Raw genomic sequence first — 23763 nt, forward strand, 5'->3', positions numbered from 1 at the left:
CAAATGTCTACTGTTTGCTGATGATCTGGTGCTTCTGTCACCAACCAAGGAGGGCCTACAGCAGCACCTAGATCTTCTGCACAGATTCTGTCAGACCTGGGCCCTGACAGTAAATCTCAGTAAGCCCAAAATAATGGTGTTCCAAAAAAGGTCCAGTCGCCAGGACCACAAATTCCATCTAGACACCGTTGCCCTAGAGCACACAAAAAACTATACATACCTCGGCCTAAACATCAGCACCACAGGTAACTTCCACAAAGCTGTGAACGATCTGAGAGACAAGGCAAGAAGGGCATTCTATGCCATCAAAAGGAACATAAATTTCAACATACCAATTAGGATCTGGCTAAAAATACTTGAATCAGTCATAGAGCCCATTGCCCTTTATGGTTGTGAGGTCTGGGGTCCGCTCACCAACCAAGATTTCACAAAATGGGGCAAACACCAAATTGAGACTCTGCATGCAGAATTCTGCAAAAATATCCTCCGTGTACAACGTAGAACACCAAATAATGCATGCAGAGCAGAATTAGGCCGATACCCACTAATTATCAAAATCCAGAAAAGAGCCGTTAAATTCTACAACCACCTAAAAGGAAGCGATTCCCAAACCTTCCATAACAAAGCCATCACCTACAGAGAGATGAACCTGGAGAAGAGTCCCCTAAGCAAGCTGGTCCTAGGGCTCTGTTCACAAACACAAACACACCCCACAGAGCCCCAGGACAACAGCACAATTAGACCCAACCAAATCATGAGAAAACAAAAAGATAATTACTTGACACATTGGAAAGAATTAACAAAAAAACATAGCAAATTAGAATGCTATTTGGCCCTAAACAGAGAGTACACTGTGGCAGAATACCTGACCACTGTGACTGACCCAAACTTAAGGAAAGCTTTGACTATGTACAGACTCAGTGAGCATAGCCTTGCTATTGAGAAAGGTCGCCGTAGGCAGACATGGCTCTCAAGAGAAGACAGGCTATGTTCTCACTGCCCACAAAATGAGGTGGAAACTGAGCTGCACTTCCTAACCTCCTGCCCAATGTATGACCATATTAGAGACACATATTTCCCTCAGATTACACAGATCCACAAAGAATTCGAAAACAAATCAAATTTTGATAAACTCCCATATCTACTGGGTGAAATTCCACAGTGTGCCATCACAGCAGCAAGATTTGTGACCTGTTGTCACAAGAAAAGGGCAACCAGTGAAGAACAAACACCATTGTAAATACAACCCATATTTATGCTTATTTATCTTAACTTGTGTGCTTTAACCATTTGTACATTGTTACAACACTGTATATATATAATATGACATTTGTAATGTCTTTATTGTTTTGAAACTTCTGTATGTGTAATGTTTACTGTTAATTTGTATTGTTTGTTTCACATTTGTGTATTGTCTACCTCACTTGCTTTGGCAATGTTAACACGTTTCCCATGCCAATAAAGCCCCTTGAATTGAATTGAATTGAATTGAGTAGAGAGAGAGAGAGAGAGAGAGAGAGGGATGCAGCTTGAGCCCCACCCTCTTCAACATAAACTCAGCAAAAAAAGAAACGTCCCTTTTTCAGGACCCTGTCTTACAAAGATAATTCGTAAAAATCCAAATAACTTCACAGATCGTCATTGTAAAGGGTTTAAACACTGTTTCCCATGCGTGTTCAATGAACCATAAACAATTAATGAACATATGCCCCTGTGGAACGGTCATTAAAACTTCTTAGGGCTAGGCCCCTTTTTTCTCAATTTCCGCCTGAATGACGTGCCCAAAGTAAATTGCTTGTTGCTCAGGCCCTGAATCCAGGATATGCATATAATTGGTACCATTGGAATGGAAACACTTTGAAGTTTGTAGAAATGTTAAAATAATGTAGGAGAATATAACACAATAGATATGGTAGAAGAAAATCCAAAGAAAAACCAACCTGATTTTTTTTGAGAGAGACCATCCTCTTAGAAAGGCACGTAAAAGGTCATATTGAAAATTAGCTCCCTGGATGAAATTCCTATGGCTTCCACAGGGTGTCAACAGTCTATGTTCAAGGTTTCAGGCTTGTAACTTCAAAAAACGAATAAGAAATATCAGTTTTATTACAGGGATACAGTCTTGGAAATTTGTGTTTGGGCGCCATGAAGACGCACAGGACACACCTGCTAAAATCGATTTCCTATTGAACAAACTTCTTTCCGTAAGAAATATTATAGTTTGATTACATTTTAGGGCATCTGAGGAGTATATAGAAACGTATTTTGACTTGTTGAAACAAAGTTTAGGGGTAGATTTTCAGATTCCTTTCTCTGCACGTTGAACGAGTGGATTACTCAAATCGATGGCGCCAACTAAACTGACTTTTTGGGACATAAAGAAGGATTTGATATAACAAAACGACACTACATGTTATAGCTGGGACCCTTTGGATGACAAATAAGAGGAAGATGTTCTAAAAGTAAGTGAATATTTAATTGTTATTTGTAAATGTATGAAACCTGTACCGGTGGAAAAATATTTTGATGTGGGGCACCGTCCTCAAACAATCGCAATGCATTTTTTCAATGTAATAGCTACTGTAAATCGGACAGTGCAGTTAGATTAACAAGAATTTTAGCTTTCAACCGATATAAGACACTTATATGTACCTAAATGTTTAATATCCATAATTTGTATTTGAATTGCGTGCCCTCCGCTAGTGGGACGCCTATCCCTAAGTTAAAACACTAACAGCTTACAGACGGTAATTAAGGTCACAGTTGTGAAAATTTAGGACACTAAAGAGGCCTTTCTACTGACTCTGAAAAACACCAAAAGAAAGATGCCCAGGGTCCCTGCTCATCTGAGTGAATGTGCCTTAGGCATGCTGCAAGGAGGCATGAGGACTGCAGATGTGGCCAGGGCAATAAATTGCAATGTCCGTACTGTGAGACGCCTAAGACAGCGCTACAGGGAGACAGGACGGACAGCTGATCATCCTCGCAGTGGCAGACCACGTGTAACAACACCTGCACAGGATCGGTACATCCGAACATCACACCTGCGGGACAGGTACAGGACGGCAACAACAACTGCCCGAGTTACACCAGGAACGCACAATCCCTCCATCAGTGCTCAGACTGTCCGCAATAGGCTGAGAGAGGCTGGACTGAGGGCCTGTTGTAAGGCAGGTCCTCACCAGACATCACCGGCAACAACGTCACCTATGGAAACAAACTCACCATCGCTGGACCAGACAGGACCGGCAAAAAGTACTCTTCTCTGACAAATCGCGGTTTTGTCTCATTAGGGGTGATGGTCGGATTCTCCTTTATAGTCAAAGGAATGAGCGTTACACCAAGGCCTGTACTCTGGAGCGGGATCGATTTGGAGGTGGAGGGTCCATCATGGTCTGGGGCGGTGTGTCACAGCATCATCGGACTGAGCTTGTTGTCATTGCAGGCAATCTCAACGCTCTGCGTTACAAGGAAGACATCCTCCTCCCTCATGTGGTACCCTTCCTGTAGGCTCATCCTGACATGACCCTCCAGCATGACAATGCCACCAGCCATACTGCTCGTTCTGTGAGTGATTTCCTGCAAGACAGGAATGTCAGTGTTCTGCCATGTCCAGCGAAGAGCTCGGATCTCAATCCCATTGAGGACGTCTGGGACCTGATGGATCGGAGGGTGAGTGCTAGGACCATTCCCCCCAGAAATGTCCGGGAACTTGCAGGTGCCTTGGTGGAAGAGTGGGGTAACATCTTACAGCAAGAACTGACAAATCTGGTGCAGTCCATGAGGAGCAGGATGCACTGCAGTACTTAATGTACTGCGGTGGCCACACCAGATACTGACTGTTACTTTTGATTTTGACCCCCCCTTTGTTCAGGGACACATTATTCAATTTCTGTTAATCACATGTCTGTGGAACCTGTTCAGTTTATGTCTCAGTTGTTGAATCTTGTTATGTTCATACAAATATTTACACGTTAAGTTTTCTGAAAATAAGCGCAGTTGACAGCAAGAGGACAATTCTTTTTTTGCTGAGTTTATATATACATCAATTGGTGAGGGCACTAGAACAGTCTGCAGTGCCCGGCCTCACCCTACTGTGCTCAGAAATCCAATGTCTACTGTTTGCAGATGATCTGGTGCTTCTATCCCCAACCAAGGAGAGCCTACAGCAGAACCTAGATCTTCTACACAGATTGTGTCAGACTTGGGATCTGACAATGAATCTCAGTAACACAAAAATAATGGTTTTCCAAAAAAGGTCCAGCAGCCAAGAGAACAAATACAAATTCTATCCTGACACTGTTCCTCTAGAGCAGTGGTTCCCAAACTTTTTATAGTCCCGTACCCCTTCAAACATTCAACCTCCAGCTGCGTACCCCCTCTAGCACCAGGGTCAGCGCACTCTCTAATGTTGTTTTTTGCCATCATTGTAAGCCTGCAACACACACACACACTATACGATAAATTTAATAAACATAAGAATGAGTGTGAGTTTTTGTCACAACCCGGCTCGTGGGAGGTGACAAAGAGCTCTTATAGGACCAGGGCACAAATAATAATATAATAATCAATAAATATGCTCTTTATTTAACCATCTTACATAAAAAACTTTATTTGTTAATCTAAAATTGTGAATAACTCACCACGGGTTAATGAGAAGGGTGTTCTTGAAAGGATGCATATAACTCTGCAATGTTGGGTTGTATTGGAGAGTCTGTCTTAAATCAATTTCCTGATACTCGGATACTCTAAGCGCAGCCCAATCCAGAAATCTGGCAGTGGCTTCTGATTAAATTCAATTTTCACAGAACCGCTTGTTGCAATTTTGATGAGGCTCTCTTGTTCAGATATCGGTAAGAGGACTGGAGGCAGGGCATGACAGGGATAACGAATTGAGTTGTTTGTGTCGTCCATTTCAGGAAAGTAACTGCGTAATTGCGCACCCAACTCACTCAGGTGCTTCGCTATATCACATTTGACATTGTCCGTAAGCTTGAGTTCAGTTGCACACAAAAAATCATACAATGATGAAAATACCTGTGTGTTGTCCTTGTTAATGCAGAGAGAGAAGAGCTCCAACTTCTTAATCATAGCCTCAATTTTGTCCCGCACATTGAATATAGTTGCGGAGAGTCCCTGTAATCCTAGATTCAGATCATTCAGGCGAGAAAAAACATCACCCAGATAGGCCAGTCGTGTGAGAAACTCGTCATCATGCAAGCGTTCAGGCAAGCGAAAATCATGGTCAGTAAAGAAAACTTTAAGCTCGTCTCTCAATTCAAAAAAACATGTCAATACTTTGCCCCTTGATAACCAGCGCACTTCTGTATGTTGTAAAAGCGTTACATGGTCGCTGCCCATATCATTGCAACTCAGTGGATGCTGCAGTGTACCCAAGTGGCATCAGGAGCAACTGCTTGCACGCACGTTACCACTCCACTATGTCTCCCTGTCATGGCTTTTGCACCAATCAGTACAGATACCAACACATATTGACCAGCAAAGTCCATTTGATGTCACAAAGCTGTCCAGTACTTTAAAAATATATTCTCCTGTTGTCCTGGTTTCCAGTGGTTTCCAGAAGAGGATGTCTTCCTTAATTGACCCCCCATAAATGTAACAGATATATAGCAGGAGCTGTGCCAGGACCGCCACGTCTGTTGACTCATCCAGCTGTAACGCATAGAATTCACTGGCTTGTATGCAAAGCAGTAATTGTTTCAGAACATCTCCTGCCATGTCACTGATGCGTTGTGAAACAGTGTTGTTTGATGAAGGCATTATCTGTATAGTTTGTTGGGCCTTTTCCCCCAGCATTGTCCCAGCCATATCCGCGGCAGCAGGAAGAATTAAGTCCTCCACAATAGCATGGGGCTTGCCTGTCCTAGTCACTTGGTAGCTCACCATATAAGACGCTTCTAGACCCTTCTTATTAATGGTATCTGTTGCTTTTATACATGTCTTACTACTCGAAAGTCGTCTTAATTATTGCTCAAAAAACTCCTGTGGCTTATTTTTCAAATTGGCATGTTTTGTTTCTCAATGTCTGCACAAGAGTGAAGGTTTCATCGAGTTGTGAGATAGTACTTTTGCACATATAACACACTGTGGCTGAGGAAAGGCACTACTCCCAATATAAGTGAACCCTAAATCAATGCAGTTCTCATCATATTTGCGCCTCTTCGATGTTCCAACGTCCCTGTCTGTTGTTCGGTGCTTTCCCAGGTAAGGGGGCGGTAGCTCTTCGGCTGCATCAGATTCACAACTGTCAGAGTCCATGCTAGCTGGGCTAACAACAAATGTAGAATTACTGATGCTAGCATTGGATGTACTCGTGGAAGCAGAACAACTTGTGTCGTCGACAGGTGCAGGTGTAGTACAGCTGTTAGTAGCAGTACTACCAGTAGAGCTGGTATGTGTCTCTATGGAAGCGCCCTTACTTTTTTAACCATTTATCAATTTTCGAGCAAATGGAATGAGCAGCAGCTACACTTGGCTACATACGGACCGTTAGTGGAATTCCCACGAGAGAGTAACAGATAATGTGATTGAATGTTAATTATTTGACTAGGGTACCTGTATTTGACATTGTGTTGTTATTTCGCTGAACACTAGATGGTTTAATTTTATTTTTGGCAGTGAAACGAGGCTACTCAGGCGAGAGAGAAAAAAAACACCCAAATGTATTGCCCTGTTGAAAAATATAAATGGTATTAAAAGAAAAGTGAATCACATTTTTATTTGGCGGACCCCGGCGGCATTGTGCGTCCCCTACCCAGTTTGGGAATACCTGCCCTAGAGCACACAAAGAATTACACCTACCTCGGCCTAAACATCAACCACAGGTAACTTCCACAAGGCTGTGAACGATCTAAGAGACAAGGCAAGATGCGCCTTCTATGCCATCAAAAGGAACATTAAACTCAACATCCCAATTAAGATCTGGCTAAAAATACTTCAATCAGTTATCAAACCCATTGCCCTCTATGATTTAGGTCTGGGGTCCACTCGCGAACCAAGAATTTACAAAATGGGACAAACACCCAATTGAGACTCTGCATGCAGGATTCTGCAAAAATATACTTTGTGTACAACACAAAACTCCAAACAATGCATGCAGAGCAGAATTATGACTATACCCGCTAGTTATGACAGAAAAGAGCTGTTCAATTCTACAACCACCTAAAAGGAAGAGATGCCTAAACCCAAAGCCCTCACCTACAGAGATATGAAACTAGAGAAGAGTCCCCTCAGCCAGCTGGTTCTGGGGCTCTGTTCACAAACACAAACAGACCCCACAGAGCCCCAGGAGAGCAACACAATTAGACCCAACCAAATTATGAGAAAGCAAAAAGATAACTATTTGACACACTGGAGCAAATTGGAATGCTATATGGACCTAAACAGACAGTACACAGTGGGAGAATACCTGACCACTGTGAAAATCCTTGACTATGTACAGACTCTGTGAGCATAGACTTGCTATTGAGAGAGGCCGCCATATGCAGACTTGGCTCTCAAGAGAAGACAGGCTATGTGCCCACTGCCCACAAAATTAGGTGAAAACTGAGCTACACTTCCTACCCTCCTGCCAAATGTATGACCACATTAGAGACACATATTTCCCACAGATCACACAGACCCACAAAGAATGTTAAACAAATCAAACATGGATAAAATCCCATATCTGTTAGAGGAAAAAACGCAGTGTGCAGTCACAGCAGCAAGATTTGTGGCCCGAAAAGAGCGGAGCACAAGTGGAGCTCAAACAACATTGTAAATACAACCTATATTTATCTGTTTATTTATTTTCCCTTTCATACTTCAACTACTTGCACATTGTTACAACACTGTACATAGCCAATACTATAACATTTGAAATCTAGTCTAGAATCTTTTAAAACTTTTGTGAGGGTAATGTTTACTAATGTTTCCCTTGTTTATTTCCCTTTTGTTTATTGTCTATTCCATTTGCTTAGGCAATGTAAACATATGTTTCCCATGCCAGTAAAGCCTTTTGAATTGAATTGAATTGAGAGAGAAAAGACGGACGACCAGAGAGGGGACCAAAAGGACACTTCATCCCTTTTTGACCACTCCTTCTCTAAATAACAGTCTAGTTGCTGTGTCAGGCTGGGCATCATGTTGGCATGGGGAGTTAAGATGGCACTGACAGGGGCATGGGGTTTGGCATGAGTCGAGTCCCTCTCTCAGTGCCACGCTAGCTAGCTGCTGTGTCAGGAGCGCTGAGGTTGGCATGGAGCTGTCACACTCTCCCCTGTTCTCTTCTGTTTTCTTCTCTCAACTCCCTCACTCTCTTTCTCTGTCGACGTCCTGTACCTCTCTCCACACTCGGTTCCTCTCCCCATCTCCCTACCCCTAATCTCTTTCTTCACATCAGTATCTCCCCTTCTTCCTCTCAGTCACTTGCTCTCTCTCACTTTCTATATTTCTATCCCCTCCCACTTCTCTTTCCATTTCTCCCCCTCTCTTTCTTCTTCCTCTCTCTATTGCTATTCCGCTACCCACATCTCCCTATCCCTCTCTCTTTCCATTTCCTTTCTTTTTCTATTTCTGTCTTTCCCTCTTCTTTCTCCTTCCACCCCTCTCTCTCGCTCCCTCTATCCCCTCTCTTTCTCATCCCTCTCTTCATGCTTATCTCCATGGAACAGATGCTTATGAACCCCTCAAAAGGATTATGGTGGCTTCCCTCCAAAATCAAAGAAAACATTCTGGGTTCTGGGATTAGATGGTCTCCCTCCATAGCCGCGGAGAAGGAGAACATTCCGGTTCTCTCTCCCTATCAGTTCCTGCTGCGTTCTGCTCAGATTTTCAGGAGAACGACAGACAGACAGTTAGGGTGCTACGCATGGCTACACAAGTGACATGTGTCAAGGAAAAAGACAACAACAACAAAACATGTTTGTTGTGTCTCTGAGGTAAGAAGCCTAGCGGGGAAAAAACAAATACACTGCTTCAAAGTGAACTGCCCATAACTTCCAATTTCTCCTAGAGGCATCGGTGATGCAGACCATTTTCTAGAGCTACTGTCAAGGGCTGACCCTGAGGCACTAGGAAAAGGCAGTGCTTCGGCTATAATACAATGAGAAGAAGCCCTAAAGATCAGTAATAACTCTATATCATAGACTTATTACTGGGGCGCCATATCATATTATTACATAGGGCGCCATATCATATTATTACATAGGGCGCCATATCATATTATTACATAGGGCGCCATATCATATTATTACATAGGGCGCCATATCATATTATTACATAGGGCGCCATGTCATATTTTTTACATAGGGTGCCATATCATTTTTTCTAGAGTTATTATTCATTTTTCTTTTCTTATTTTTTTTAAGTAGTGGGGCAGTACTTTTGTGTATTGGACAGGACAGAGGTAGAGAGAAAAGATAGAGGAGGGAGTGTGCTAAAATAGCAGTGGCTGGATTCGGACCCATTTTGGAGCGGTATGTGATACGGAGGCAGCAGCTACAGACTACTAGACCAACCTAGGCCACCTTATTCTATTTCTACGGTGAACAACATTAAAGGCTCCCCACCAGAGGGAACCGATATAATTCCTGCCCTAGAGCAGAAATACTTGTTTAGGCCTCCGAAGAAAGGTGGGAAAGAACGCTGTGTTGATTTCCATGTGAAGTAGAGAAATATCAACAAATGGGGAACTGACAGCTGTCAGTGTAGCTAGCTAGCATGCTAACCTTAGCTAGCTATTTTGCTAATCTTATCTAGCTAGCAAATGTTATCTGTTGAGGCTGTTATGATTTTTTTTTTACTACACCGTATTCAAAAGATTAGCCAGCTGGCTAGGCTGGTTCTGGATTCGTGGCACAGCGGTCTAAGGCATTGCATCGCAGTGCTTGAGGCATCACTACAGACCTGTGTTCGATCCCAGGCTGTGTCACAGCCGGCTGTGACCGGGAGATCTATGAGGCTGCGCACAATTGGCCCTGCGTCGTACGGGTAAGGGGGGGGGGTTTGGCCCCCCGGGATTTCTTTGTCACATCGCACTCTTGCGACTCCTTGTTGCGGGAAGGGCGCCTACAAGCTGACTTCGTTCGCCAACTGGATGGATGGTGTTTCCTCTGACACATTGGTGCGGCTGGCATCCGGGTTAAGCGAGCAGTGTGTCAAGAAGCAGTGCTGCGTGGCAGGGTCATGTTTCGGAGGACGCATGGCTCTCGACCTTCGCCTCTCCTGAGTCCGTAGGGGAGTTGCAGCCATGGAACAAGACTGTAACTACCAATTGGATATCACGAAATTGGGGAGAAAAGGGGGCAAAAGTACAAAAAATATAATAATATATATTTTTTTAACATACAGTTGAAGTCGGAAGTTTACATACACTTAGGTTGGAGTCATTAAAAATAGTTTTTCAACCACTCCACAATTTTCTTCTTAATTCAAGTGCGTCAGAAGTTTACATACACTAAGTTGACTGTGCCTTTAAACAGCATGGAAAATTCCAGAAATTATGTCATGGCTTTAAAAGCTTCTGATAGGCTAATTGACATCATTTGAGTCAATTGGAGGTGTATCTGTGGATGTATTTCAAGGCCTAACTTCAAACTCAGTGTCTATTTGCTTGACATCATGGGAAAATCAAAAGAAATCAACCAAGACCTCAGAAGAAAAATTATAGACCTCCACAAGTCTGTTTCATCCTTGGGATCAATTTCCAAACGGTACCACGTTCATCTGTACAAACAATAGTACGCAAGTATAAACACCATGGGACCACGCAGCCGTCATACTGCTCAGGAAGGAGACGCGTTCTGTCTCCTAGAGATTAACGTACTTTGGTGCGAAAAGTGCAAATCAATCCCAGAACAACAGCAAAGGACCTTGTGAAGATGCTGGAGGAAACAGGTACAAAAGTATCTACATCCACAGTAAAATGAGTTCTATATCGACATAACCTGAATGGCCGCTCAGCAAGGAAGAAGCCACTGCTACAAAACCGCCATAAAAAAAGCCAGACTACGGTTTGCAACTGCACATGGGGACAAAGATCATACTTTTTAGAGAAATGTCCTCTGGTCTGATGAAACAAAAATAGAACTCTTTGGCCATAATGACCATCGTTATGTTTCTAGGAAAAGGGGGAGGCTTGCAAGCCGAAAAACACCATCCCAACCGTGAAGCATGGGCGTGGCAGCATCATGTTGTGGGGATGCTTTGCTGCAGGAGGGATTGGTGCACTTCACAATATAGATGGCATCATGGGACAGGAAAATTATGTGGATATATTGAAGCAACATCTCAAGACATCAGTCAGAAAGTTAAAGCTTGGTCGCAAATGGGTCTTCCAAATGGACAATGACCCCAAGCATACTTCCAAAATGGCTTAAGGACAACAAAGTCAAGGTATTGGAGTGGCCATCACAAAGCCCTGACCTCAATCCTATAGAAAATTTGTGGGCAGAACTGAAAAAGCATGTGCGAGCAAGGAGGCCTACAAACCTGACTCAGTTACACCAGCTCTGTCAGGAGGAATGGGCCAAAATTCACCCAACTTATTGTGGGAAGCTTGTGGAAGGCTACCCAAAACGTTGGACCCAAGATAAACAATTTAAAGGCAATGCTACCAAATACTAATTGAGTGTATGTGAAATTCTGACCCACTGGGAATGTGATGAAAGAAATAAAAGCTGAAATAAATCATTCTCTCTACTATTATTCTGACATTTCACATTCTTAAAATAAACTGGTGATCCTAACTTACCTAAGACAGGGAATTTTTACTAGGATCAAATGTCAGGAATTGTGAAAAACTGAGTTTAAATGTATTTGGCTAAGGTGTATGTAAACTTCCTACTTCAACTGTATATATATATATACACTACCGGTCAAAAGCTTTAGAACACCTACTCATTCAAAGGTTTTTCTTTATTATTACAATTTTCTACATTGTAGAATAATATTGAAGACATCAAAACAATGAAATAACAAATATGGAATCATGCAGTAACCAAAAAAGTAGGCACCCTTTGCCTTAATGACAGCTTTGCACACTCTTGGCATTCTGGGCACAGTGGGCACAGTACAACCGTTGATAGGTAGGATAATAGCAGGCTTCGGCTGCGGTACACCAAAGCCAAGTCAGCCCGTGCTCATGGTTAACACAGGGAAAGTGAAATGATAGGCTACAATGACTTTGTGTCACGTTGGTATGAAGGATCGGGAGACAGGCGCAGGAATGCGTAATAGTTTTTTTTATTACACCCAAATTACGGCGTGCCGTGTAAAGGCACGGGGAAGAAGACCACTGGGAATAGCGGCAGGTGTGCGTAATGAAAGTTCCGGAGGGATCCGTGACAGTACCCCCCGACGCGCTGCACTAGCAGCGCAATGACACCGGCCTCGAGGACGATCACAGAAACGCCGTGCGGGTCGACCAGGACCCGATGCAGCTACCGAAGTTGAGTCGTCGGATGGGCCAGTTGCCGCTGCCAAAGTTGCGACGTTGTTGGACGGACCAGTAGCAGTGGCGTTGGACAGACCGGTTGTGGCGGCGTCGGACGGGCCAGTTGCAGCTGCTGAAGTTGCATCGACGGACGGCCCAGTTGCAGTTGCCGAAGTTGCGGCAGCGCCGGACGGACCAGTCGCAGCGTAGTCGGACGGGCCATTCACGCTGTCTCCCTTAATGGTTGATTATTCTGTCACGTTGGTATGAAGGATTGGGAGACAGGCGCAGGAATGCATAAATTTATTTTTTAAATGTCTTACCCAAATTACAGCGTGCCTTGTAAAGGCACGGGGACGAAGACCAAACAAACACCATACAAAACACAGGGTAGAAACCCAAACAAAAGAGCGAGGAGTACCTCGAATAAATAACACAAGCGCACGATGATTAACACACGGGACGAGACCTGTAATCATCTGCTCAATCCACAATGGCACGAAAGCCAAAACACACAGCTCAGGTACTCACACGAACCAACGGACATAGTAACAATAATCGACAGCCCAATGGAAACCAAAGGGCACATATATACAAATACAATCAGTCGGAAAAGGGGCCAGGTGTGCGTAATGAAAGTTCCGGAGGGATCCGTCACAGTACCCACCCACCGCCCCCCCGACACCCTGCACCGCAACGACACCGGCCTCGAGGACGATCACAGGAACGCAGTGTGGGTCGATTAGGACCCGATGCAGCTGCCAAAGTTGCGTCATCGTCGGACGGGCCAGTTGCCGCCGCCAAAGTTGCACAGGTACTCACACGAACCAACGGACATTCTAACAATAATCGACAGGACAATAGTCAAACAAGGGCACACTATACAATTACTAATCACTGGGAATAGGGGCCAGGTGTGTGTAATGAAAGTTCCGGAGGGATCCGTGACACTTTGCTCATGATGCACCTCACAAATGAAATGTTACAACTCCTTGAGAGCATTGGACACAAAACACCAATACAAATGTAACAGCGTAATAAAATGGATAAACAAGTTCCTTGAATTTTCCTTCGCGGGTGCCTGTTCATTATAGGATAGACACTTGTGGTTAACTTCTTATGGCTGCAAGCCCGAGGTCGGTACACCTATGACAACATCCAGCTCAAAGTGCAGGGCGCGAAATTCAAAAAAATATATTTTTTAAATATTTAACTTTCACACATTAACAAGTCCAATACAGCATATGAAAGGTACACATCTTGTGAATCAAGCCAACATGTCCGATTTTTAAAATGTTTTACAGGGAAGACAAAATATGTAAATCTATTAGCTAACCACGTTAGCAAAAGACACCACTTTTCTAACTCCATCAGTTTCTTACTCCATCAGGTGCTATCACAAATTCGACCAAATAAAGATATAAATAGCCACTAACCAAGAAAAAACTTCATCAGATGCCAGTCTGATAACATATTTATTGTATAGCATAGGTTTTGTTAGAAAAATGTGCATATTTCAGGTATAAATCATAGTTTGCCATTGCAGCCACCATCACAAATCTCACCAAAGTGACTAGAATTACTACAGAGAGCAACGTGTATTACCAATTTACTCATCATAAAACATTTCTTAAAAATACACAGCACATAGCAATGGAAAGACACAGATCTTGTGAATTCAGACAACATTTCAGATTTTCTAAGTGTTTTACAGCGAAAACACAATAAATCGTTATATTAGCATACCACATGTGCAAACGTTACCCGAGCATTGATTCAAGCCAAAGAGAGCGATAACGTTATCATCGCCAAAATATATTAATTTTTTCACTAACCTTCTCAGAATTCCTCCGATGACACTCCTGTAACATCATATTACAACATACATATAGAGTTTGTTCGAAAATGTGCATATTTAGCCACAAAAAACCGTGGTTATACAATGAGAATAGTAGCAAAACTGGCCTGAAAATGTCGGGCGCCATCTTTGACAGTGATCTTGTCTAATGAATAACTATTCATAAACTTGACTAAAAAAATATAAGTTGGACAGCTATCGAAAGACAAATTAGTTCTTAATGCAATCGCTGAATTACATTTCTAAAATTATCCTTACTGTGCAATACAGGGTTCGCCAAGCGAAGCTATACCAAAAAAAATGGCGGAATATGCGTTTAACATTTTTCTACAGAACAACGATTTATCATCTTAAATATTTCTTACTATGAGCTGATCTTCCATCAGAATCTTTGGCAATGTATCCTTTCTCCGGTCTAATCGTCTTTTGGTCGAAAGATGTCCTCTTGCCCTGTCGAAATGGCCACTAACGTTCGGCATGTACTGGAAACGTGCCCAGCCGTTCAAAGTGCATCACAAAGAAATGCCTCAAAATCGCACTAAACGGATATAAATTGCTATAAAACGGTTTAAATTAACTACCTTATGATGTTTTTAACACCTATAACGAGTAAAAACATGACCGGCGATTTAGAAGTGGCTAAACCAAAGCTTGGAAAGAGAGCCAGTCCGACGTCCATCGTGCGTCAGGCGCAGGAAGAAAAGAAAGCTACTTCCGCCTTGTGGTCTTTTATACAGGCCCTGATTGCGCAATCGACTCCATTCAAATTGTCACCTCTTACTGACATCTAGAGGAAGGCGTAGGCAGTGTTTGTATCCTCATAGCATTTACAGGGACCTTAAAACTGACCTGGGACCAGGGGCCAAGATTTCTGAAATCTCACTCCCTGTCAGGAAAAGTGCTGTAGAATGAGTTCTGTTTCACTCAGAGACATAATTCCAACGGTTATAGAAACTAGAGAGTGTTTTCTATCCAATAATAATAATAATATGCATATTGTACGAGCAAGAATTGAGTACGAGGCCGTTTGAAATGGGCACCTTTAATCAGAGCTACTCAATACTGCCCCTGCAGCCATAAAAAGTTAAGCTGCACCAATCAAGCAGTGAAGTGTGTAGTGAAGCATGGCATTAGTGTTCAAAACCATTTATCTTGTGGCAACGGGGGAGCAGGGTTGCAAAATGCAGCAAAATACAATCACATTACGCAATTATACCATTTATAAAATAGTCATATATTTTTATAGACTAGCTAAACAAAATAAGTGAAAATTTAAAAATGTACCAATGGATGATGAGAATTTTCTGGTAAAAAAGTGGAGGTGCAAAAATATAATAATAACCTGCTATTTTAGTTTGCTCCATGGCTCAGGTGGCTACGTAGGCTATGACGAAAAGCTGTTTAGCGCAGTCGCGACTAGCGAAGAAGAAGACATTTGCAGGTGTTTCTGATAAATAAACAATGCCACGCTTGTGGGTGGTAACCAGTGGAGGCTGTTGAGGGGGGGACCATTCCATTCCGGACATTATTAAGAGTCATCCTCCACTCAGCAGTAGAGGATGGTAACATTAAAATAAAACCCAGCCCTGAAAATAAACGTAGACTGAAAAGTATTAGCATGTCATTTAATAGGGGAAACACACAGTATTGACACGGGAAAAACCCAGATCTCCACTTTGGATTCCCCACTTCAACCCTGAATATATCATAATTTGACTAAAACAATGACGTATTGACTTAAATCGTAGCGCACCATCATGGGTAAGCTCTGGGCATCGTCTTTCAATTGAAAATAAGTGAATGTCCGCTTGTGGTACTTTAAGCCTAAAGGGCTTGGGGAGCTAGTATTGACAGGATAGCCCCAACCCTTCGGTGTGTTCCTACGGTTCTACTGTAAGTGGATGAGTTGAGGCATGTTTCACACAGTCTTGCTTCTCTCTGAGGGCCACTAGGCAGCCCCGGGGCCCCATAACACCACCAGAGATCCAGGCTGTCAATGACAACACCACACACACACACACACACACACACACACACACACACACACACACACACACACACACACACACACACACACACACACACACACACACACACACAAAGACACACACACACACACACACACACACACACAAAGACACAGGACATACAGACGGAACACTAGACTAGAACAGAGTGAAGCTTTAATAGTTTAGCCAGGCATGTTAAGGCTGCCTTGTCCCTCAGCCAGCGGCTGGTGTGAATAATGTAGGGAGCATTCTCTATCTCTGTCAGAGCAACACGCCATCATACGTGTGTGTGTGAGTGTGCGTGTATGTGTATGTGTGTATCACAGGCGGCTAGTGGCACCTGAATTGGGGAGGACGGGCTCGTGGTAATGGCTGGAGCGGAATAGGTGGAATGGTATCAAATACATCAAACACATGGAAACCATGTGTTTGATGCCATTCCGTTTGCTCCGTTCCAGCCATTATTATGTCCTCCCCTCAGCAGCCTCCACTGGTGTATATGTACATGTATGTGGGTGTATTATATATGTGTGTATGCTTGCGTGTGTATGTGTGCATTCTTGTGTGTGTGTGTATGTGTGTTTAAGACTCCTCTCAGACACACAGTGGGTCACAAAACCCTACATCTAAGTAACAAAGGGCTAGGACATGACTCAGGGGGGTCAATCTACTTCTGCAGCGAACTACATCACATATATAGGTTAAATAGACACTGTTGCAGGGAACCACAGCATAGATCTGGGCTAAATAGACACTGTCGTAAATAGACACTGCCGCAGGGAACCACAACATAGATCTGGGTTAAATGTGGTCTACTAGCCCAGCTGACCAAAATATTTAAGTTCCATCCCTTGCCCATTGTCTCAAATAAAATAGCATGACGGACATCTCCACTAATCTGTCTGATAACTAGCTGTGCCAGCTGTCAGATACATGCTGAGTAAAATCTAGATTTTTAGAGATGAGTTCCACGTCCTACAAGACAGACAGGTTGAGGGACAAGCGTCATGTAGGAGTACGCCATCTGACATGAGACAATGATTCTTTATGTGAATATGTCCAATAGAAACTCTTATTTTCATTGTGAAATGTTTCCTATGGAAATCAACTAAAGAATACACCCCTGGAATGAAGTTATGATCATTACCCAGGCTTCACTGTTGAGGCACTGTTGACGCCCTGTTGAGGACCTGTTGACTCCCTGTTGAGGTCCTATTGACTCCCCGTTGAGGTCCTGTTGAGGCCCTGTTGATTCCCTGTTGAGATCCTGTTGAGGTCCTGTTGACTCCCTGTTGAGGCCCTGTTGACCGCCTGCTCACACACAGACTGGGACTGTGCCTGTTGACTCCCTGTTGAAGCCCTGTTGAGGCCCTGTTGACTCCCTGTTGAGGTCATGTTGACTCCCCATTGAGGTATTGTTGACTCCCTGTTGAGGTCCTGTTGACTCCCTATTGAGGTCCTGTTGAGGTCCTGTTGACTCCCTGTTGAGGTCCTATTGACTCCCCGTTGAGGTCCTGTTGAGGCCCTGTTGATTCCCTGTTGAGATCCTGTTGAGGTCCTGTTGACTCCCTGTTGAGGCCCTGTTGACCGCCTGCTCACACACAGACTGGGACTGTGCCTGTTGACTCCCTATTGAGGTCCTGTTGAGGTCCTGTTGACTCCCTGTTGAGGTCATGTTGACTCCCCATTGAGGTATTGTTGACTCCCTGTTGAGGTCCTGTTGACTCCCTATTGAGGTCCTGTTGAGGTCCTGTTGACTCCCTGTTGAGGTCCTGTTGACTCCCCATTGAGGTATTGTTGACTCCCTGTTGAGGTCCTGTTGACTCCCTATTGAGGTCCTGTTGAGGTCCTGTTGACTCCCTGTTGAGGTCCTGTTGACTCCGTGTTGAGGCCCTGTTGACTCCCTGTTGAGGTCCTGTTGAGGCCCTGTTGAGGCCCTGTTGACTCCCTGTTGAGGTCCTGTTGAAGCCCTTTTGAGGCCCTGTTGAGGCCCTGTTAACTCCCTGTTGAGGCCCTTTGCTCCTCCAGGAGCAGAAAGGAATAAGTAAAGTAAGTCAGGTGCTCTTACCATGATGGTGTGTCCAGGCTGGACCACGTTGAGTTGGGCCAGACTCTGGAGGATCTCGTTGACCGCCTGCTCACACACAGACTGGGACTGTGCCTGGGGCTCCCCTTCCTCTCCACACCCCTCCTCCTCCTCCTCCTCCGCCCCTGTCAACTGACGACCTGCGGGAAAGAGGAACACACACAAACCAATGACATCATCAAATCATCACTAATGGTCAGGTGTCCTTCTTGGTTCACACATGAACAGCGTGTTCAGTTTTTGCATCTGTTTTGTCAGTCAATGAAATGATAAGACAATAAAATCTTTGTGAGACAATAAGTGTTATGGTGATCTGTGTGTATATCTGTCTGTCTGTCTCTGTCATGTTTAGTGATCAATGTCGGAGTGTAACAGTGTTGTGGCAGTTGGTGTGTGTGCATGTGTGTGTGTGTGTCTCGCCCTCTCTCTCACCCTCAGCGGGGGTGTCCTCTGTGGACTTGTCACTCTCTCCATCTGCCTGTCCATCTATACCCTGATGGGCGTGCTGCAGACTAAGCTTATGACACACCTCAAACGCCTGGCCCACCGTACGCACTATACGCATGGCCTGGGTCTGACGGGGGAGAGGGAGAGAGTGGGATATTACTTTGTTGTTATTCATGTCTGAGAAAGAAAGAAGGAAAGAAAGAAAGAGGGAGGGAGAGAGAGAGAGACGTAACAGAACAGATACAGGTGACCTACAGAGTATGGCCACTTGGCATGAGAGGAGTAATATAGCCTAGTCTCGCTCACCTTCTTCTTGGATTTGAAGACGTTACACCTGAAGGAGTTGTTGGAGCCATCTCTGGCGATGTAGCTGAAGATCTTCAGGTCCTGGGAGTCATGGGACACGTAGAAGATCCTGGAGAAACATTTGGAAGAATGTTGGACAAAAGTTGGAAGGCAGGCTTTCTCACTATGCTTACATTGGCACACAACTATTAAATAAGAGGCCAAAATGCAATGTTGAGTAAATATAGTAGCTACCAGTATACATTTTCACAGAGAGACCTATGATATAACCAACACTGTCCCAGGTTAGCATTTTCACGTGATTCCCTTCATCAACATTCCCTGATTTCTGCATCGTGTTCATTAAGCAACAAACAGAAGCTAACAGACTGAAAGAGGGAGGGACCACTTGGACAAAAAAAACTATTGAAACGTTTTGCTACGGTGTGCCCTAATGAATACGACTTTGGTTTACGAATAAACCACCACCAGTCATACCCATAAAAAGTAGCCAAATTCACTGTCCTTGTCCCTGTGATGTGCTGCTTTATGGTCAGCCCTGTCTCACACACACACACACACACACACACACACACACACACACACACACACACACACACACACACACACACACACACACACACACACACACACACACACACACACACACACACACACGGAGCTGATATATGATTGCTTGCGAACCTTTCCCAATGATGCAGAGTAATAAAAAAATAAAACAATAGTAACTAACATAAGAGGGGGAAAAAAATAAACTAAATAATGGAGCTACAGTTGAAGTCGGAAGTTTACATACATTTAGGTTGGAGTCATTAAAACTAGTTTTTCAACCACTCCACACATTTCTTGTTAACAAACTATAGTTTTGGCAAGTCGGATAGGACAGCTACTTTGTGCATGACACAAGTCATTTTTCCAACAATTTCCAACAATTGTTTGACAGATTATTTCACAATTCCAGTGGGTCAGAAGTTTACATACTAAGTTGACTGTGCCTGTAAACAGCTTGGGAAATTCCAGAAAATTATGTCATGGCTCTAGAAGCTTCTGATAGGCTAATTGACATCATTTGAGTCAATTGGAGGTGTACCTGTGGATTTATTTCAAGGCCTACCTTCAAACTTAGTGCCTCTTTGCTTGGCATCATAGGAAAATCAAAAGAAATCAGCCAAGAATTGTAGACCTTCACAAGTCTGGATCATTCCTGGGAGCAATTTCCAAACGCCTGAAGGTACCACGTTCATCTGTACCACGTTCATCTGTACACAGTAGTACACACCATGGGACCACGCAGCCGTCATACCGCTCAGGAAGGAGACGCGTTCTTTGGTGCAAAAAGTGCAAATCAATCCCAGAACAACAGCAAAGGACCTTGTGAAGATGCTGGAGGAAACAGGTACAAAAGTATCTATATCCACAGTAAAACGAGTCCTATATCGACATAACCTGAAAGGCCGCTCAGCAAGGAAGAAGCCACTGCTCCAAAACCGCCATAAAAAAAGCCAGACTACGGTTTGCAACTGCACATGGGGACAAAGATCGTACTTTTTTTAATGACCATTGTTATGTTTGGAAGGAAAAGGGGGAGGCTTGCAAGCCGAAGAACACCATCCCAACCGTGAAGAACGGGGGTGGCAGCATCATGTTGTGGGGATGCTTTGCTGCAGGAGGGACTGGTGCACTTCACAAAATAGATCATGAGGAAGGAAAATTATGTGGATATATTGAAGCAACATCTCAAGACATCAGTCAGGAAGTTAAAGCTTGGTCACAAATGGGTCTTCCAAATGGACAATGACCCCAAGGATATTATTCTGACATTTCATATCCTTAAAATAAAGTGGTGATCCTAACTGGCCTAAGACAGGGAATTTTTACTCTGATTAAATGTCAGGAATTGTGAAAAACTGAGTTTAAATGTATTTGGCTAAGGTGTAAGTAAATTTTCGACTTCAACTGTACATATAAAAGGAGTAAAACAGTATTTAAACCTTATTAAAATGACCACTGTTCAATGACTATGTACTGTACATAGAGCAGAAGTCTCTAAGGTGGAAGGTAGAGTACCGGGTGGTAGAACAGTGACTAAGGCTAGTGGTGACTTTTTAACAGTCTTATGGCCTGGAGGTAGAAGCTGTTTCTCAGTAGATGGTAGCGGGGTGAACAGGCCATGGCTCGGGTGCTGAGGTCCTTGATGATCTTCTTGGCCTTCCTGTGACATCGGGTGGTGTAGGTGTCTTGGAGGGCAGGTAGTTTGCCCCCGGTGATGCATTGTGCAGACCTCACTACCCTCTGGAGAGCCTTGCGGTTGTGGGCGGAGCAGTTGCCGTACCAGGCGGTGATACAGCCCGTTAGGATGCTCTCGATTGTGCATCTGTAAAAGTTTGTGAGTGTTTTTGGTGACAAGCCAAATTTCTTCAGCCTCCTGAGGTTGAAGAGGCGCTATTGCGCCTTCTTCATCATGCTGTCTGTGTGGGTGGACCATTTCAGTTTGTCCGTGATGTGTATGCCGAGGAACTTAAAACTTTCCACCTTCTCCACTACTGTCCCGTCGATGTGGATAGGGGGCTGCTCCCGCTGCTGTTTCCTGAAGTCCACGATCATCTCCTTTGTTTTGTTGACACTGAGTGTGAGGGTGCCTGTGACACCGGGTGCTGTAGATGTCCTGGAGGGCAGGCTGAGTGCCCCCAGTGATGTGTTGGGCTGACCACACCACCCTCTGGAGAGCCATGCATGAAGGGACAATTTGAGGTTGTCAGTGATGTGTCCTCTGAGGAACTTGAAGCTTTTGACCCTCTCCACCGTGGCTCCATCGAAGTGGATGGGGGCCTGCCCTCTCTGCTGTCTCCTGTAGTCCACGATCAGCTCCTTTGTTATGTTGACGTCGTGGAAGAGGTTATTTTCCTGGCACCACTCCGCCAGGGCTCTCACCTCCTCCTAGGCTGTCTCATCGTTGTTGGTAATCAGGCCTACCACTGTTCGAAAGCACACTTGATAATTGAGTTGGAGACGTGCGTGGCCACACAGTCATGGGTGAACAGGGAGTACAGGAGAGGGTTAGCCTTAACTAGCCTCTCAAAGCACTTCATGATGACAGAAGTGAGTGCTAGGTGGCGATAGTCATTTAGTTTAGTTACCTTAGCTTTCATGGGTACAGGAACGATGGTGGACATCTTGAAGCAAGTGGGAACAACAGACTGGGATCAGGAGAGAATCAATATGTCGGTAAACACTTCAGCCAGCTGGTCTGCACATACTCTGAGGACATGGCTTGGGATGCCGTCTGGGCCAACAGCATTGCGAGGGTTAACACGCTTAAATGACTTACTCACGTCTGCCACGGAGAACGAGAGCACACAGTCCTCGTAAGCCTTGGGGACCCGCGGCGGCAGCTTGATATTGTTTTCCTTGAAGTGGGCGAAAAAGGTGTTTAAATCCGTCCAGGAACGAGGCGTTGGTGTGTGTGTTGTGTTTGTAGTGTATGTGTGTGGGTTTTGTGTGAAAGTGTCAGTGTAGTGTAGTGTGTATGAGTGAGGGTGTATATAGTGCATATATACACTGAGGGAACAAAACATTAAGAACACCTTCATAATATTAAGTTGCACCCACTACTGGCTAACGTACAATCACTAGAGAACAAACCGGACAAGCTCTGTTCTAGAGAATATCCTATCAACGGGACCTCAAGAAATGTAATATCCTATATTTCGAGGAGTCGTGGCTGAACAAGGACATGGATAATATACACAGAGTGTACAAAACATTAGGAACACCTTCCTTATATTGAGTTGCACCCACTTTTCCCATCAGAACAGCCTCACTTAATTTGGGCATGGACTCTACAAGGTGTCGAAAGCGTTCCATAGGGATGCTGGCCCATGTTGACTCAAATGTTTCCCACAGTTGTGTCAAGTTGGCTGGATGTCCTTTTGGTGGTGGACCATTCTTGATACACAAGGGAAACTGTTGAGAGTGAAAAACCCAGCAGCATTTCAGTTCTTAACACACTCAAGCCAGTGCGCCTGGCACCTACTAACATACCCTGTTCAAAGGCACTTTAATATTTTGTCTTGCCCATTCACCCTCTGAATGGCACACACACATAATCCATGTCTCAATTGTCTAAAGGCTTAAAAATCCTTCTTTAAGCTGTCTCCTCCCCTTCATCTACCCTGATTGAAGTGGATTTAGCAGGTGACATCTATAAGGGATGATAGCTTTCACCTGGAATCACCTGGTCACTCTATGTCATGAAAAGAGCAGGTGTTCCTAATGCTTTGTACAGTCAGTGTATCGTCTTGTGAGTGTGCATAGAGTCAGTGCAAGATAGGGTAAATGCAGACCGTGTAACCATTTAATTATCTATATATGGCTATTTAGAAGTCTTATGGCTTGGGGGTAGAAGGTATCTCGGAGCCTGTTGGTGCGAGAGCCGGTGCTCAGATTCCGTTTGCCGGACGGTAGCAGAGTAAACAGTCTATGGCTTGGTAGGCTGAAGTCTTTGGCAATTTTTCAAGCCTTCCTCTGACACCGCCTGATATAGAGGTCCTGGATGGCAGGGAGCTCGACCCAAGTGATGTACTGGGCCGTTTGCACCAGTCTCTGTAGAGTTTTGTGGTTGAGG

The 23763-nt window shown here is 44.1% G+C and overlaps 1 protein-coding gene across 1 annotated transcript in view; it reads right to left on the reverse strand.

Annotated features, from left to right (window-relative positions):
- Positions 1-23763, reverse strand: part of si:dkey-34e4.1 (carboxyl-terminal PDZ ligand of neuronal nitric oxide synthase protein) — a 184382-nt gene that overhangs the window by 59832 nt on the left and 100787 nt on the right. Inside the window, exons 5-7 of the mRNA XM_038971336.1 lie at positions 19140-19248; positions 18819-18960; positions 18369-18526 (exon numbers count right to left, since the gene is read on the reverse strand). Coding sequence (XP_038827264.1) covers positions 18369-18526; positions 18819-18960; positions 19140-19248 — 409 coding nt within the window. The remainder of the gene's footprint in view (positions 1-18368; positions 18527-18818; positions 18961-19139; positions 19249-23763) is intronic.

The sequence above is a fragment of the Salvelinus namaycush genome, chromosome 31, assembly GCF_016432855.1.
Source record: "Salvelinus namaycush isolate Seneca chromosome 31, SaNama_1.0, whole genome shotgun sequence".
In the NCBI taxonomy this organism is placed as follows: domain Eukaryota; kingdom Metazoa; phylum Chordata; class Actinopteri; order Salmoniformes; family Salmonidae; genus Salvelinus; species Salvelinus namaycush.